This window comes from Drosophila obscura, unplaced genomic scaffold (assembly GCF_018151105.1).
Source record: "Drosophila obscura isolate BZ-5 IFL unplaced genomic scaffold, ASM1815110v1 contig_192, whole genome shotgun sequence".
Taxonomy (NCBI): Eukaryota; Metazoa; Arthropoda; class Insecta; order Diptera; family Drosophilidae; genus Drosophila; species Drosophila obscura.
In genome coordinates this window covers 3,829,572-3,848,128 of record NW_024542781.1, presented here as the reverse complement: position 1 = coordinate 3,848,128, position 18,557 = coordinate 3,829,572, and the positions used below count along the sequence as shown (strand labels likewise).

The window sequence follows — 18,557 nt, the reverse complement described above, 5'->3', positions numbered from 1 at the left end:
GGGGGGGATGGATGGGCCTGAGTGTACGTACGCTCTCGTTACATGAATAACATACTTTTTTAAATTAGATTTTTTACTATTTATTATTTTTGCTTCTATTGGGTATGGGGTTGGGGTTATTGTTTTGGTTGTGGTTCGACTTTAGGGATAGCTGATAAATGATAAATGAGGATGGTCTACTTCTTATTTCTGTGTGTCCGTCTGTTCATGTGTGTTGCGCTGCGCACAGACAGATCCTCTTTCACATTTGCTGTTACTATATAATATATGTATGTGTGTGTGTACATAATATATAGCTGCTATCGACTGACGACCAACGGATCTCTGTTTGTTCTCTTCTCTTTAGTTCTCTTTAGTTAATTGCGAAAGTTGCTATGATGCGAGTGCGACTGCTGCTGCTGCTCCCTCGGCGTGGCGTACACAGCCCGTTGGTAGCCCTGGCCCTGCGGATGAGGCCTTTCTCATTGACCCCACCAATCCGGACCGTTGCTTGAGTGCGAGGCGGCACCGCCGCCGTACGAGCCGCCATAGGATCCGCCACCACCGCCGCTGGTTCCGTAGTATCCGCCACCACCAGAATTGCCTCCTACGACCAAAATAATACAAATGTGAGCTAACATCTAGGATCCGGAACCCGCTTGTTCCACTAACCAAACTTACCATACGAGTTTCCATTGCTGCGGAAGCTTCCACCGCCGCCGCCGCCTCCAGCGCCACTGCTGCGGGGAGGGGGGCCACTGCTGCCGCGACTACCACCGCCGCCGCCGCCGCCAGAGCTCTGACGGTAATCGCGTGAGCCAAAGCCAGAGCCAGAGCCATAGCGTCCGCCAGGACCTCCGCGACGCTTTGCTCCGCCGTGACCACGATCAGAGCTCATCAGATCCTCCAGGAAGTTGGGAATCTCCTGCTTCGTCTCAATCAGCAGCTCAAGCAGATCAGAGCAAATGTTGCGGTTCTTTTCGTTGAAGAAGGACGTGGCAACGCCGAGATTGCCCATACGGCCGGTACGGCCAATGCGATGGACATACTCCTCCACATCCGAGGGCAGATCAAAGTTGATGACATGCTTAACATGTGGAATGTCCAGACCACGGGCAGCCACAGCAGTGGCCACCAGAATCGGGCAATCGCCGGAGCGGAAGCAGCGCAACGCCTCTTCGCGCTCCTTCTGGGTGCGGTCGCCATGGATGCTGGTCACCGGATGGCTGCACTGATAGAGGAACTCCTCCAGTGAGTCCGCCCCCTTCTTTGTCTCCACGAAAATGAGCGTCAGGCTCTCCTTGCTGTATTCGGGGCCATCGCGGATGGACGAGAGCAGATCGAGCAAGTACGAGCGCTTGTCCTGCTCGTAGACCCAAAGAATGGTCTGAGTAATGTTCTCGGACGTGGAGCCCACCCGGCCCACAGCGAGGAAAATGTAATTGCTAAGAAAATCGCTCGCCAGTTCCTGAATCTGCTTTGGGAATGTGGCCGAGAACATAAGCGTCTGACGCTGGCCAGTGGGTGGCATATTTAGCTGCTCCACGATGCGACGAATCTGCGGCTCAAAGCCCATGTCCAACATGCGATCGGCCTCGTCCAGCACCAGGAAGCGAATGTTTTCCAGACCCACCTTGCCGCGAGTGATCATGTCCTCCAATCGGCCGGGAGTGGCCACAATCAAATGGCATCCACGGTCTAACTCTCGCATCTGCTCGCTGGTGTTGTTTCCGCCGTAGAGTACGGCCGGACGCATACGAGAACGGTAGGCGAACTTCTTGGCCTCCTCAAAGATCTGGGTAGCAAGCTCGCGGGTCGGTGCCAGCACCAGACCCAACGGATACTGCTTGCGCCGGCTGTACTGTCGATTGTTCTGCGGCGGCGCCGACATTCCGTGCTCGTACATCTGGTTAAGGATGGGCACGAGAAAGGCGGCCGTCTTGCCGGAGCCGGTCTGGGCACAGGCCATCAGATCACGACCACTGATGATGATCGGTATGGCGTGCTTCTGCACCGGTGTCGGTTTGTCATAACGCGCAAGGCTCACATTGTTGCGAATAATCTCCGTCAGCTGCACATCATCGAACGTTGTGATATTGGGTGGAACATTCTGACCCGTCGCCTCCACGGGTATATCCTCGTATTTGTCAAAATTGATGCCCGTGTTGCCGACGCCGAACAGCTCCTGCTCCAAACGCTCGTCCCTGGCGCCCAGCTTTGTGTAGTCGGTGTTGCCGCCTCCGCCTTCCTTCCAGCGACTATTGTAGCCAGAGCCGCCCCCGCGTTCGCCGCGATTGTTGAAGGATCTGTTTCCGCCGCCTCCCGGTGCTCCGCCTTCGACACCACCCTCAAAGCCGCTTGGGCGCTCTGGCTCCTGCCAGCGGTCATTGCGCGGCTGCTGCGGCTGCTGTTGGCCCTCATCGGGCTGTTCGTCAAGGGCAGTACCACTGCCGCCTTCACCACCGCGATACGAGGGACCTCGCCGATCCCCACCAAAGCTTCGTCCGCCGCCACCTCCACTGCGGTTCCAGTCGCCTCCACGACGCGATTCGAAATCTCCTGTGAACAAAAGTGTGATCAAATGAGATGAGCAGCTGGCCCTGCAAGATTTGAAGCGCAGACTTACCGTTGTAGTTGTCCTCAAAGCGACCGCCACCACCTCCTCCACGTCGTCCTCCGCCGCCGCTGCCAAAACTTCCGTACTCGCCGCTCTGGCGATTGTAGCCACGACCACCGCCGCCGCCGCCTCTGCGATACTCACCGCTGCGGTTCTGCTGCGGTTCCCTGCTGTCGGCGCGCGGATTAGCGGCTCTCGAATCGAAGCCCTGGCCTTGGCCCTGGCTATCTACCTCCGCTGCGTTGTTGTTGCCACCACCACCACGAAGATGCGGGGGCACATAAACACCACCGGTGACCGAGTTAGTGGAAGTCTTGCTTGTTATGGGGCCGCTGTAGTCAGCTGAGCCGCCATTCAAGTCCAGACCAGCAACCTGAAACGAGAAGCAATTCGTGCGTGACACGAATGACAGAACCGTGAGTACAGATACAATTGACGTTGTGTGTGTGCAAGCTCCTCAAGTTCAACGAATTGCAACCCAACCCGATGGCATAACAAGTTTTCTCCTAGAACTCCACTCCATCTCTCTTTCTTCGCTTCACCCACCTGGCAACATGTGCGATTTATTTCTGCTTTCTCACACACCGAACACTCGTGCACACGGTGTAGAGTCTCCCGCACATATACAGAGAGGCGCAACTAGTTTAAACTTTAGAGCCTCGATTTTCGGTCTTTTACACAGAGAGGGCGCCCGCCTAGCAACACAACAACAACAGAGCCACCCACAGACACACACGCAATTCTCAGCCAAGCTTCATTGTGTTGGTAGGAGGTATCTTAGCGGCGAACAATAAGCCCAGCTGTGGATCGAGAATCAGCGAGCAGTGTGGAACGCGTATTGTAAAAATAAATATAAAAAAACAGTGTCCGTTCACTTGAAACTGGTTAAGGAAAACCGAGCACTGAAATTACAGTACATCTCAAAGAAATTCTCTTTAAAAAATAAATGCAGTATTTGCTAGCTGTTATTATATTATACATTATCGAATATCACCCTCCACATTTGTCATACACAGCCCACATATTTGCCCCTGACAACCCTATTTACAACACTCAGCTTCCACATGTGCGCGCAAGCGAGAGAAAAAGAGCGGAACACTGAAACACGTACACACGCAGAGAAACGCACTGGTTTAGAATTGCGGCGCTGCTCACACACTAACACTATCACACCAAACTACGGGCACTTTCACACACACACACGTCAGATTGGAGGCAACGAGCAAAAATTATACAAAAGAAATTCACCGTTGTAAGAGAACGATACGCTTGACAGCCAAAGACATTTGTGTGTTATGAAATCAATAAATTTTTAGCCGAACATTGTCAAATAACCGCATGAGCCTCGTCATACACACTCTCGCACACACACAAACATAGTCGAACGGATATACATATGTAGTATATATATATGCATTAATACCTTTTCCCTATACTATATATTTCACCCAGGATTCCCCCCCACCACTCGGCCAACCAACAGACGAAATTTTATTTGCTTTACTTACTTGCTGCTCTAGACCTGTGCCATTTTGGTTAATAGCATTACTCATATTATCCTCCAATCAGTTGCTTGGTTTTTCTTGCTTTCCGTTTAGGAAAATTTTGCAGTTGTTACGCTTTGTTCGGGTGCACACTTGCTATTTGCGACAAAAAAAGATATGTGAAAACGGTTTCTCTCCTTCTTTAGTATTTGTGTTGCACTTTGTGTCTATACGTTTTTCATTAGTTTTTCCGACAACTTCTTACGTTCCACAAGCTACTACGTTCTTATGTGAAAATTCAAATGAGGTCTGTACTTCTCACAGAGTTATTTTGTTAAAGTTTTAAATCGATACACTTCGAACTTATACGGCCTGCTTGTGCCACGACAATTACAAGCGGTTTGTAATTGTGCTACGCTTGAAAATTTACTTTTCGCGTTTTTTATGCTCAGACGCGTGTCTAAATCACACAATGGCGAAAATTAGAGAATTAGAGGGTTGCAAAACCATCGATGACACTATCGATAATATCGATGGTTCTAGAATTGTGCCAATAACCATACGATACGATGTTTTTACTGTGATCGATACATCGTTCATGAAAAGAGTGTAGTATTTCGCAGATAAAAAGGAGGTCGACAACCAATCTCATAACGAGAAACCACCAAAACAGAATCGCACCACAGACAAACAATAATATGGAAGGAAAATATATCCCTTGAAAAAAAAAACGCCAAGCCGATGCAATAATTACAACGAAAATTACGAAATGGATCACAGGATACAGATCGAATCAATAAAGAAAGTGGGATTGAGTTTATTTAATTTTCGATGGAAGTATCGATATATCGATGGCTTTGCAGGTGGTGGTAAACTTGCCGATTATGGGCAGCTATAGACGACAATGATTTGATGATGGCGCTGCCGGACTGTGGCAGTATCGGAAGCGGTTATTGGATTATTTTCGAATGGAAGAGAAATGTTGTGAATTGCAGACTTAATTTTGTATAACTTTTGCCAAAAATTGTTGTGTTGGAATTTTTTTAAAGCGTACGACGCCTTCTTATTTTGGGATTTGACGCAAAACTCATATAGCTCGAAACTGGAATACTTATATATGTACATATATATATATATGTGCTCTAATATAATCTTCCTTGGACTTTATCAAACGGTCATCCAGTTTTTTGCATGCCTCCTAAATTATCGTCGCACAGGTGAAGGGACCTCAAAATAGCCTTTGTTTCATAGATAACCCTCATCTCATTTGACTGGAATCGCTTGACGACCATTTTTCTAGATTTCGGATCAGATAATAGTGGGGGGCAAGTTCGGAGATTATGGTGGATGCCATCAGCCGTGCCGAACCAATTCATACTATTTTCCCATAGCAACTACGCTTCATCCTTTTCCGACAATTAGACTCTGTCCAAAAATTAAACCGTGTGGGCGTTCTAACCAACAAAATTATAATTTGATTTTACATTCGACCAATGCTTTATCAGCCAGCCTTAATACATATATGTATTTGGATGTATGTTTGTATGTAGGTGTACATTTTTATATAGAATAAATGCTTTTGGTATTGGCTAAAGCTTCTGTTCTAGCTTGAGATTACATAGTGGAAACATTTGAACAGTAAATACGGCCATATATTGCTATGTAGTATGTATGCTATATGTATGCTATATAGCTGTGTGTAAATATGTATATGCGTATGTACCTACATATATGTAGTATGTTTATATGTATGTAACAACTAAACCCTGTGCAGTATCTCGTATGCAGGTCGCATCGTCAACTCAACCCCCATGGTCGCTCCGCTGGGACTAGAACTAGGACTAGCCCTTGAGCAGGCATCTGGAATAGAACTCTCTGTCGATGGCATCGTTCGGAATGTACGAGCTCCACTTGAAGATGAGGGCCAACGTGTCGCTGGCCGTCAGGTGGTCGAGAGCGATATTAAGGAAGCAGTTCCAAGTGTAAAAGAAATGGCGAGTCAACTGATCCTGCTCCACGCTCGACACGCACTCGCAGTTTACGCAGACCAGGCGTCCACGCTGCAGCTCAGCAAACTGCTCGAAGCAACGGGCCCAGGCCGCCACGTTGAGCTGTCGGCCCACGTCCAAGAGCAACTCCGGCTGCCCATAGTTGAGTACAATGGGGAGGACCTTGTCGAGGTTCTGCTCGGCCAAATAGAACTTGGCCAGGACATCGAGCAGGGCAGGAACGGCTTGGACCACATCGAAACACTTGAGCTGCTCGTTGCGGGACCAGAAGTAGCGAAGCAGGACGGCGCCAAGTTCGTGGTACTGGCAGGCGTTGTCGAACCGCAAGGGGAAGGCGCAGTGGTCGCATCTAACAATCTCCATGCACTGTGGGGCATTCAGCAGCACAAATCCACTGGCAATGTAGTCCCGTGTGGCGTCATCCACTTCCCAGATGAGCTCGGGATTCAAATAGTTGAAGTACATCTCGTAGCAATTGCGCTCCGCTTGCTCCTGCCCATCGCCGTGCTCTACCATCAGTTGGGCCAACTTGCCCAGCAGCGTTACCAGCTCGCTGGCTGCGTACTCATCGAAGACGGCGCGATAGCGCTCCACGCAGTGTGTGCGACTGAACTTAGCGCTTTTGCAGATCAGATAGAGGTTGTAGATGGTCTTCTCCTCGGGGCTGATGTGGGGAGCTTGCGGCGTGGGTCGCTTGCAGCGGCTCACGATCTCCTCCTCCCCGCCCTCGCCAGATTCGTAGCGAGCCTTGATGTCCTTGAATGGCAGGGACCGCTCACTGGCTGGAATGAGCTCCCTCACCAGCTGCTGCTGCTGCTCTTCTGCGAATATGTTGAACTTGTATTTGATGATGTTTTTCCCAAACTTGCCGGTGACGGTGAGCAGGGCATCCTTAAAGTGTCCGGACTTTGGCTGTTGCTTTAGATTATCGCAGAAGGCGTTCTCCAGGACATACACGCCTTTCGGCGGGCCCTTGGGGGCGCTTACTCCACCCCCGCTCATGCTACCACTGCGCTCGGTGGCGGCCGAGCTGCCGCCAGAGCTTTGGGTGTCCAGCGCACTTCCTGTGCACTGGGCTATGGCATCGAATATCACCGAAATGTCGTTCAGGAGCTCGTACTCCTGTCTCTCGATCAGCAGCTGCTTCAGCTGGTTGAGCAGTTTCAGCTCGTAGTTCTCTCTGGCCTTGTCCGCAAAATACTTCACATGCTGGCGCAGCAGATTCGCGCATTGGAGCAACTTCGACTGTTGCACTAGCGAGATGGAATACCCGTGGAGTGTCTGCAGCTGTACGCTGTACAGTGAGCCCGTCTGCGTGAACACGAAGATCTCCATTCCGGATACACGGCAGTCAACAATCCGCTCAAACTGGTTGCACCACAGCACGACGGACGAGTTGCGTACGTCGAAGATGTAGAGCCCCAGCTCGGTATAGGCCAACAGAAAGTCCTGGCTAAGTCTCTGCACCCTGGAGAACTGCAACTGCTGCGGCTGGTAGTCCAGCAACTCGTCGTTGGAGTCCAGCTCATCCGCGTTGTGGTCTCCGCTGCTGTTTTTCTGTATCTTGGCGGGGGCCGTTGCCAGGGCGGCCTTGAACTGATGCGTCTGGATGACCTCGCCTTCAAAGTCCACCTCCCAGATTCGGGTACCGGGCCGCGCACAGTAGATGCGCGACGGCTGCACAGACTCGTGTGGCGAGATGAAAAAGCAGGCGCCGTAGGCCCCATCCCTAGGGCGGTTGCCGATCTAAATATGGGGTAAAAATTATAACAGTTGTACGGCTGACCTTGTACGGACATCGATCAAGTAATAGTCACCTGCTTGTACTCCTCGTACTCGGTATTGCACAGTATACATTTGGTGCAGTTGGACACCAGGAGCAGGGACTCGAAATCATCGATCTGGACAATGGGCGAGTCGAGATAGAGCAAGGGGTGCACAGTCATGTTGAGAAGCAGATTGTGGCCTATGAAGGAAGATAGCAGGACAAGGTTGACCTGTCCCCGAGAGTCTCCATAGTAGAACTGCTTCTCGTCCTGCGTCCAGTGGATGCAGCTGACCTGGACAGATTGGTCTAGATGCGTGACGATCACCTGAGGCGTGGCCTGGGCGGACAGGTTCACAGCGTACACGCAAATAAGGGACCGCTGAGTGGAGAAGGCGACGTACTTGTTATTGGCCGATATGCTCAGGTTGGTGATGGCTCCATGTTTGTTGGGGATGAGGTGCAGAAACTTTCCGTTGCGATTGAACAGATAGAGGGAGCCAGAGGATGCTCCAAAGATAATGTAGCTATCCGAGATGTCGAAGCATGTGTACTGCCGAAAAGGATGTGGTGGTTAACAATAGTGGGATGCATTAGACTGCAGACAAGTTACCTTAATTCGATTGTGCTTCAGTGGTAGCGACAAAGACAGCGAAAAATCAATAAAGTTCGTCAGACAATACTCATCCGCCATCATGCAACTTCTGATTTCTAATAGCTGGTCCTTATTAACATAGCGTGTCGGCTAAATAGACTATCGTTAAGTGTTTCCCAACAATTAAGCACTTTTTATTTATTATATTAATTAGAGGGTCAAACCTAGAGGTGGAGAACATCGATGCATCGATGTTTTTAAATTTTTTGGAAACATCGATGTTTTATGGCGACTATTGATGTTTTTGCAAGGTAAGTAAAGTAAGGGAAGCGCAGAAGTTATGTGTTAAAATATATTTATAAATTGAATTATTAACTGTATTTAGATGTTTTCAGGTATTCAACTTGTGGTGTAGGCAACGTCGGTAGATGTGTGGCAATATCGTGCGACTTAAAGTTGATGTCGTAGCTAAACTCATGTATCAATAAGAACCAAACTATTTTCTGTTAAACTTATAGAATAAGTTTTGTATTTTGATCACATTGAATTTGTTTTTTTTTTTTGCTTTTACGAATAAAGTTTTTATTTTGTTATAAAATGAACCAAATCTTTTCAATTAAATTAATTTAATTTACAGAAAAAAAAATTTGTTTTTTATTTTTTTAAGCATCGATGTTTCATCGATGTTTATTTTGAAAACATCGATGTCCACAAATATATCGAGCTACAGTCGTTGCGCTTTTGATATGTTTGGATTGGTTGCTATAAAATACAAAGACACATTTGTAGACAAATCAAAGGTGGCATCTAATTTTTACAATGGACAAGTTCCTAAAAAGTTTCAATGGTGTTTAATAATTATTTGAGCCCGATACTATTACGATAGTATTGATTGTTTTTTTCAAAACATTCAAAGTTGAAATTTCTCGATTTTGATATTCGGTTTAATATTACTAGCTAGCTGGGACTCTCAGCCATAAACAAATAATTTAATCCGATAGATACGTAAATTTTCTACAAGATTGTCAAGTTTTCAGAAGTCCTTTTTATTGCATTATTTACATATTAAGGTTCAAACAAAAACAACATAAAACGAATGTGACATAGTTTTGTGGCGCTGCCAGACTCGTGCAATTCGTAGTTGCTGCGGGCTGCCATACCACGATATTTTTTGATATAAAATTCGTCAATTTTGATATTCAGTTTAATATTACTTGATAGTTGGCCCTCTCAGCCCTGAACAAATAATTTTATCCAATTCCTCAAAAAATTTTGTTCAGGATTGGCTAGTTTTCAGAACTCTTTTTGATTGGATTTTTTACATAATAAGGTTCAAACAAAAGCCAAAGTATTAAACGTAAATTATGACTAAATGTGACGTCAGTGTTGCTGGCAAACCAAGTTTCTTCTATGCGTATATACTTTTGTATACCTTATTTCTTTTAATTGGTGTTAAATGTTTTGTTCCAAGCTCCATTGATTTTATCTTAGATTGACATGTTTTTACCTATTAATGCACATGATTGTGTTTTATATATACATATATCCCGGTTCTGATACCTATTATTGGAACCCGTGAGCTGCAAAACTTTGTTAAAATCTTTAGAACAGAGACTGAGTAGTTTCTGCATTAATTGGTGCCTGAAATTACAAACAATATCTTAAGTCCATAATATCCATTTTCCCAAGGCACTAACCATACAGTATATAGATGTGCCAGTTCATACAACGAACGTGTCGCAGTTGAGTTTTCTGTCCCAGCACCCCCGGCCTTCGGCTGGGACTGAGCTGACCTGCCGCAACATAACTGAGGAATGGGCAGAGTGGGTGGGGGTGGGCGTGGGAAATAAATCAAATATATTAAAAAAAAGATTTTACTTGTTTCAATTATTTGAAATTGCACACTTGCACTGTGTATGTACATAAACACTGTGCAAATGCCGTCGGCTTTCGACTTTGTCAATAAATTCCTATTTTTCAGAGAAGTTTTCTATACATATTTATTTTTTTTAATATATATTTATACATATGTACTTATATGCAAAGAATTGGTATAAACAATTTTATAAAAAATGTTTTTTTCAAATAATATACAAACTTAAAAACTAGTTTATATTGATAAGGTTTTTTTTATAAATAAAAAATAAATAAATATATATATGAGCAGGACCCCACCACAGTGGGGCCTCAGCCGCAAAGAGGTGGCAAAAGTCAATGAATTTTTTGAAAGCTTTGGATAAATCCAAATCCATCTAGTTTTTGGTTTGTTTTTCAACTTTGACTTGAATTAAAAAAAATGGACTTTCGCAGCTCTAATTCCCATACAAAATCCAAATCTTGACGTTTTTCGTGCGAGGTAGCGTCACTGTTATCGATGTAGGATTTTAAACTTATGTAAAGGATTATGCAAACAGCACGTAAAAAAAAATTTCGGGAATACAAAAACATACTGTTTTTTAATGTTTTTTAAAATAAATCGGAAAATAGTTCTTGTATAGACATTTATGAGAAATTTTTTCAAGGTAGATTATTAAACTATTAAACAAAATTTCTGAAATACGTTTTATAATAAAAATATGTATTTTTTATTTTATTAAAAATAAAATTTAAAATTATTATATGTAGTGATAATAACCATTAAACTTTATTTATCGATAGAAAAAAACAAAGCTTATAACATTTAACATTTTCCGCAAACAGGAAAATATTCACCGGAATCATTGTTCAACTTTGACTATTTATTGTAAAGCTTCTAGACATTGTAGCCCCATTTAATCTCGCAGACTAAATTTTGAAATTTTTCCTTTCAAATACAGTTTATTTCATAAAGATATCTTGATTCGTTCAGAAGTTATTAATTTAGCAAGCTGAAAGGGCCCCACTGTGCGACGGTCCGGCGAGCATTCGTCGGGCTTGAAATAGCTGCCTTCGCCTGACATTCCTGTCAATTCCTGCGACCTCGCAAGGGAAAGGGGTCAGAGATATGGTGGCTTCGCGGATGTCCCCAAGCCATTGGAGCGACCAGGGCATACAGTATAGTAGTAGCACTGGAGGGAATTGAAGTGCTTTGGACGGTATGTGCGCCGGATCGGAAATCCGTCGAGCATTCGCCGGGCCTGTCGATTTGGCGCTGCGGGTTGGAGCGCCTGACCAGCTCCTGACTCGGCTCCTGATCCCGCGCCGCCTCCTCCTCCTGCAGGACCATGACCTCCACCACCACCGCCAGGTCCTCCTGCGCAGATGGCTCCTGCCTCGGAGCTGCCACCGCCGGCAACTCTCCCGCGCACGCCCCTGCTCCGGTACAGCCTGCGGAGGCTGACGGATTGCGCGCGCGGCTACCTCGCAGAAAAGCAAGTGCGCTTCTGCCTCCCTAACGGAAAATGTGGAGACCGACACTGAATCCTCGTTTCGCTGCACGGGCTGGGGCGTAGCCGAACTTAGTAGGAATCGGAAAATGTTTTGATGATCCATTTTATTAAACTATCTTTGAAGCTTTTTTACGCGTTTGTGTGTGTATGGGCGCCATGATCCCACCGTTAAAATTGAAAAAAAAACGAAATTTCAGCACTGATCTTGATTAAAATCTTACATTTTCTAATAAAATAAAAGACCACTACCATTGAAACTAACAGCTCTTTTCAATTATGAAAAAATCTTATCTTTTAACAGGATCTTTTAACAGGATAACGACTTAAAATACCCAGAAAAGCTCGCTAGGATTTGATGTTTATCGGAAAAGATCGACGTTTTTTCATGGCCAACTGTCCAACTGGACATAAATCTCATCGAAATCTTATGCTGGAATACCAAATACATTGTTGCAACTGCAAATCCGTGAACCAGAGCCAAGTTTTAGCAAGTGGTTCATGGATTATTGGCTCAAATCCTATTGAAGCGTTGGCAAGAGATTAATGACCCATAGCCGGCCGGTGCAAGTTCGCAATGAAAACCAAATTAATAAAAAACTAAACATTAAAGCTTAAGAAACATGAAGAACATGAAATATATGTTTTTATTTGAGTTTCGTTGTTTTTTTTAATTTTCTAAAAAAACACTACTATTTCATTGAACAGCATATTTTATGGGTATTCGGCTTATGTCATGTAAAACAAGAAGATGGAACTGAAATGTATGGATATTTCTTCGGTTTTCTAATGCTAACAGTCCAGTCTATTTAAAAAGGTGTCATTTGTTCAATTTGGATAACTGGAAGTGTCTCAAAAAGAGTTTTGAAAGTGATGAGGTGCGGCACTACTATTTCATTGAACACAACTGTATATCCTGGAGTCAAAAAAAAACGGGAAGGAACGTGTGAGTTGCTTCTGGGGACGCGACTCTACTTTTATACCCGTACTCAGTCAGTATATAAATTTGTGAGCTTATGATTTAATTAGAATTTTAAAAAAGGTTATATTTGTTTGTTGCATCTGTTATCTACATCTACAACTAAAATGTGTAGTCTACATCTTCACCGCTAGCGGGCGCTCGCGTACATAACGAGGTAGAGTGTGTGAGCGAGAAAGAGAATGAGTAGTCTCTTGCTGAAGGGAAGCAACTTAAAATTAATTTCTTCATTCTAGCTATAATTATGATTCGATCGGATTCAGACTATCAGAGACTATAAGACCTAGAGCAACCAAATTTTGTTTCCAGACTCATGTGATCACACTGCTACAAGTGTATTTCCAAATTTTGCCCCGATCCCTTCCGCCCCTGAAAGGACGAAAATCTGTGGCAGCCACAATTTTAAAGATACGATAAAACTAAAGACGCAGTATAGTAGAGAATTAACATATCTATCAGAATGCCGAATCTGATTAAGATCGGATCATAATTATAAGACGTTCACACGTTCCTTCTCGTTTGTTCCTTGCATTCGCTAAGAAGTCGAGATGTGGGAAAATGAATTCAATTTGATGCGCGATAGGCTTCTTTCATCTCTATTATCCATGAGTGGATGCATATTCCCGAATAAAATTGGTTCAAAGTGGGGCCTATAACAAAATATTTTATTTTAAATTGGAAGACGTTTTATTAGAACTTAATGTCAAAGTCCCACTAGCTGCTTGTGGTCCACTTGTAAGCGCTTACGTGATGCTTATTTGGAAGAAGGCGACTATAGCCCTCTAAGCTTGAAAAAAGCTATTGGCTTAAAATGGGGCATGAACCCAAAGAAGTCCAATCAGTGGTTAGGTAGCTAAGGGCACCAGTGCAACAAAAAATTGTACCCCATCTAAAATCAGATACTTTATTATTAAGATATAGGTATTAGATAGTGATTTAAATCGAATTCTCTATTTGCAATTTACGTATTAAAAAATCCTTATTGTATATTTGACAAAATTACAATCTTTTTCTTACCTTACCTTTTGCAAAAATATCAATGATTTCACTTAAATCTAAACTAGATGCTTCCTTGTTTTCTATTGCTATTAGCGATAAATGGCGGAGTCGATTTTGGCCCATAGTAATTCTAAAATAGTTTTTACTATTTTTAATTTACTAAAACGATCCTTAAATTGAACATTATTAAAAATAATAATTTTAAAATTTGTTTCACTGTTTTGAAATCGGTAATCAGAAGTTAACTTATCAAAGTGTTTTTCTGTTCTTTATTTTAAAATGGGGATCTTCTAATACTTGATTTGCCTCGCCCAAATTGATAGAGCATGTTTGTAAAGTAAAATATCATTCAATACACGGTGAACGAACTCGCAAAGGAACACAAGCTCGAAATTTAACATTTTTGTTTTAATAGATTCTATGTGCTGTAATTCCACACAAGCGCCAACTGTATCATTCACCACTAAATTAAATGACGTACTCTGTATTGGGCTGGATATCCCTAATGTGCTTTGCACACCATTACACTATGGGAAATTTGTGGCAATAATTAATAACTTCCAAACGAAACAATTTTTTTTTGGTTTAGTTTTTGATATGAGTTTATAATAGCAAAAAAGAAGGTTTTTTGAAAAAATGGGCGTGGCAACTACTTTTTTTATAAAGAAATAACACTTTTTTTTTTGCTTAAAAGGCAAAAAAACAAACATGTTGAGAACATTTTATTTTATTCAAGAGGGCGTGGCACGCCTTAAAAACAATTTTAAAAATGTAAAAATTATTATTTCTGCTAGCTTTTTCAGAAACCTTTTTATCAGGAGACCTGAAATATAAAAGAAATAGAATTTTATTGTAAATAATAGGTTTCCTATCACACCTTTTGTTAATCCTCATGGAGTTCGTTTTAGAGCTCCATCATCCACGAGAATTCGAGTTGATCTTCAGCCAGCTCATCGAAACTACTCTGCTCCGGTGAATCTCTACCTGAACGATTGAACTCGCTTGATAAAAGACCGAACACCTCAGTTGGAAGGGGCTATTTTTTGCATTTGTATGCTGCTTTCAAAGTTAACAGATGAGATAATAGTATCTGAAGTATGGAACACGTCCGTGAAATTTTCCTTTCGGCCTCATTTTAAATATAAAATTTTAAAAATTTTATTTCGACACTTGGCACCCTCTTCAGCAAAATATCCCACAGGAATTTTATTTTATATTATTATTTTATATCGCTTGAATGCACTAGGATTTTGTGAACTGTCGCAGTGATTGAAATCGAACTTTTTTTTGGTATTTTTTGTAATGCTTTTTTCAGAGGTAGCTCTTTTATTTTGCACATTATTTAAGTATCTTACATTTGGTTACAATGACGTTTGAGTATAACAGCAGTAAATTTTGCGCTTAACAATACAGGAGGAAATAAATCTTACTTTTGCGAATTAGTAAAATTGCGAATAAGTAAAAGCCGAAACCTGCCTGGTAGAATTAAATATGGATACAGAGATACCACCTGTACCGTTTGAAGGTGCTGACCGTTGAAGCCTACAACTTTAATGGAGGGAATAACAATAAATAAATAATATTAATGATGAAACTGTTTCGAAACCACTTTTCCTCAACAGCGATCTTTCATTTACAATTAAGGAAAATGAGGTCGATCGGACAGCTTTTCTCATAAAAACGAGATTATTTTCTTATCAAAACGAGATTTTTATCTCATAAACGAGATATTACCTCATAAAAACGAGATTATTATTTTTAATTTAATTAATTAATCTGCATTGCCGCTTCTACGGAACGTTGGTTCCATTCTAATAGGCGCACTACAATACCCACTACGGTAGTTAGATAATTATCTACCCGACACGATTTTTCCTCAAGGAACAAAACCAACTTTTTCTTAAAGATTTGGCGCTTAGAAATGGTTTGATGATATTTTTTTTTTCTATGGCAGAACTTTTTTTTAAGAATTTTTGAAAACTGGTTTTTTTAAGCTTTTTTCAGAGGTAGCGATTGTTTTTTCACATAACTCTAGTATCTTATGTCTGGTTGTAAAGAACTGTGCTTTTTTGAAAAGATAATTAAAACAGAAGTTAAGCCTAAACACTTTGTGATTTCAGCTTACTGTCTGGGAAATATAAAACATTGAAATGCAAAAATGTTGATTTTTGTGCGGTATTTTTTACGAAATTTTGACTTTAAAAACTCAGGAAGAGTAAAAAAAAAGTATATCCTGTCCTCAATTTTTTTGTGTATAGGTGCATTAATTTGGCGTCGTTTCAGGTATCGCTCATTAAAATCTATGGAGAGACTTTGGAGCTAAAATTCGTTAACCAAACCTAAAAAATGAAAAAATTTAACAAAAAATACCTTTTGGAAGGTTGCGGGCCCAACTGCCAAGTGGGAACAAAGCTAACGAAAAAGGGTTGTACATTTGGTACCTGATCGCGTTCCTTTGGTATGAAATGTTGTTGACAGTTACTTTTTTCGTTATCTGAGGTAGGATACCTATTCAGGTCAAATATTTCCTTTATATTCTCACAAGTGCAGGTCCACCCAAATTGGATCTCGTCGCACAAGTGCTACCTCTGAAAAAAGCTTAAAAAAAATACGACTTCAAAAATTCTTCAAAAAAAAGTTTTGCCATAGAAAAAAAACCATAATTCTTTAAACAATTTTAAAGCTTCATATCTATCAGAAAAAGGCGGTTTAGATCCTTAAGAAAAAAAGTTCGATTTTGTCGAGTAGTGTTATTTGTGAGATTTTTTGTTTAATTTGGGGGAAATAAATTTTAAGATGATTATATGTTTCTTCAATGCCTCTGTGATTAGAATTTGTGTAATATTTATTTATTTCTAATTCTTGTTCCTCAGTTGAACTTATATCTTTCAGCATATATTTACATCGAACTAATTTATACAACTCTGTACTTGCGAAATATTTTGTATATGCTTCCTTAATTAACTCAAATTCCACATCAGAAACTAAAGTACTTTTGTTCTGTAAATATTCTTCGTATTTTGTTTTTAAAAGGTGTCACCAATTCTACTTTTGAATTTTGATGTCTTAAAAATTATTTGGATGTTGAACTCGTTCAATGGGCTATCAGATACTTTTATTTCGTTAAATTTTTTTCCTGTGTCTGATCTATGCATATTAATGTTTATTGATACACGACTTAATGCGTCGGCGACTGTGTTTTGTATATTCCATTTCATAATCATATTCTAGAAGTTTTAGTTTCCAACGAACTAATTTCGAGTTTGGTTCTTTAAAATTCATTAACCATGTTAATGGTCTATGATTCGTCCTTATAGTAAACTTTTGCCAGAAAAGATATGGTCTGAAGTATTTAGGAGCCCATATTATAGCTAGCATTTCCTTTTCTACCGTGGAATAATTTGGTTCAGTGTCTGACAAGGTCTACCGATCTTATCTAAAACTTCGTTAATGTTAGGCATTGGGTATTTGTATTTAACAGTTTTTCGTTTAATTTTCTATAATCTACCACTAATCTCCACTTCTTTTTGTTTGATTCATCCATCTTTTTTGATACTAGAAACACGGGAGCGCTTCAGGGACTGTGACTATGTTTGATAATATTTTGGTCTAACAGTTTATTTATATGATTTTTTATTTCTTGGGATTCAATTCGACTATATCTAAAAGGTTTTGTATATATTGGAAGTTAGTCTGTGGTTTTAATCTTATGTTTGACTAGATTTGTGAATGAGAGATGATTGTTTTCTTCATAAAACAACTTTGGGAATTGATGGCAAAGATTTTTTAAGGTTGATCTTTCTTCGTCATTAAGGTGTTCTGTCCTTAACAGTTTAAAGTTATCATTTGTGTCACCATTGCTTGGTGCTATTATATTTGGAAGGGGATTTGATTCTAAGTAATCAGATTCAAAGAATTCGTCTACTTTTAATTGTGAACCTAGAAATAATTTCTGCTTCTGTTCTGAATAGTTCACTACTTCCATTAGACTATGTCCATTCTCTGCTCTCTGCTCTCTGCTCCCTCCGTTGATGATTAAATTTTCGTTAATTTTTATGCTGTCGCAGATAAACACACCATTAGGAATACTAACTGACAATTGAACAAGAACCTTTGACTCTTCATCGATTATATGTAGCTCAGTAGCTGAATTAAATTGTTGATGTGAAGTGATTTCAAAATTTTTTGTTCGTAAAGTTTGTTTTTGAAATATTAACGATGGCTCCCACTTGTTTTAAAATATCCATTCCGATTAATCCATGAAAATATTCATGAAATATAGAAAAAACAAACCAACAAGGAAAGATTTTTTTTTCTTTTAGTAAATTTGGGTCTTTTGCAATTAGCATTAATTGGAATTGTTGTCTGTTCTTAAAAGTGCAATTTCTAAGCCCCAATCTAAGTGCTTGTTTTAAATTCCATTCCGATTTCGAAAATATTCATGAAAGTGGAATAGCATTATTGAATTGTCGTTGTCTGTCATTAAATTCGTTAAAAAGTGGAATGTAAGTTTTCTTACGTATATAACGTGTGTTGAGAACTGTTTTTATGGTTACTGGAATATTGAGTTCTATATGATCATGGTTCGGTATTAATGATGGGTCAATAAATGAAATATGTAGATGCGTCAGTATCTATTAAAAATCGAAGTGGTTCTTTGGATTGGCAAAGTTTTATTAAAATATATGGAAGATTAGGGCCATGATCATTTTTGTTTATGTATCCTGTCTGGGATTTGAGGCGTTTTCGCGAAAATTTGCGCCAT

The 18,557-nt window shown here is 41.3% G+C and overlaps 2 protein-coding genes across 3 annotated transcripts; both read right to left on the bottom strand.

Moving 5' to 3' along the window:
* Window positions 1-345: 345 nt before the first annotated feature.
* LOC111065577 (ATP-dependent RNA helicase bel) lies at window positions 346-4,570 on the bottom strand. Of its 2 annotated transcripts, XM_022353813.2 has the most exons (5): window positions 4,346-4,570; window positions 4,105-4,236; window positions 2,606-2,969; window positions 661-2,538; window positions 346-586 (listed from the first exon to the last, which is right to left on the bottom strand). In XM_022353813.2, exons 2-5 carry the CDS (start codon window positions 4,147-4,149, stop codon window positions 462-464), a joined length of 2,412 nt encoding a protein of 803 aa, XP_022209505.1. In that variant the 5' UTR covers window positions 4,150-4,236; window positions 4,346-4,570; the 3' UTR covers window positions 346-461. The 2 variants fall into 2 exon arrangements, with proteins under 2 accessions (XP_022209505.1, XP_022209504.1); XM_022353812.2 differs by having other exon boundaries at window positions 4,105-4,570.
* Window positions 4,571-5,534: 964 nt separating this feature from the next.
* Window positions 5,535-8,709, bottom strand: LOC111065576 (Hermansky-Pudlak syndrome 5 protein homolog). Its single transcript, XM_022353810.2, has 3 exons — window positions 8,468-8,709; window positions 7,907-8,407; window positions 5,535-7,835 (listed from the first exon to the last, which is right to left on the bottom strand). The coding sequence occupies exons 1-3, from the start codon at window positions 8,549-8,551 to the stop codon at window positions 5,922-5,924; spliced, it is 2,499 nt and encodes an 832-aa protein (XP_022209502.2). The 5' UTR covers window positions 8,552-8,709; the 3' UTR covers window positions 5,535-5,921.
* Window positions 8,710-18,557: the final 9,848 nt, after the last annotated feature.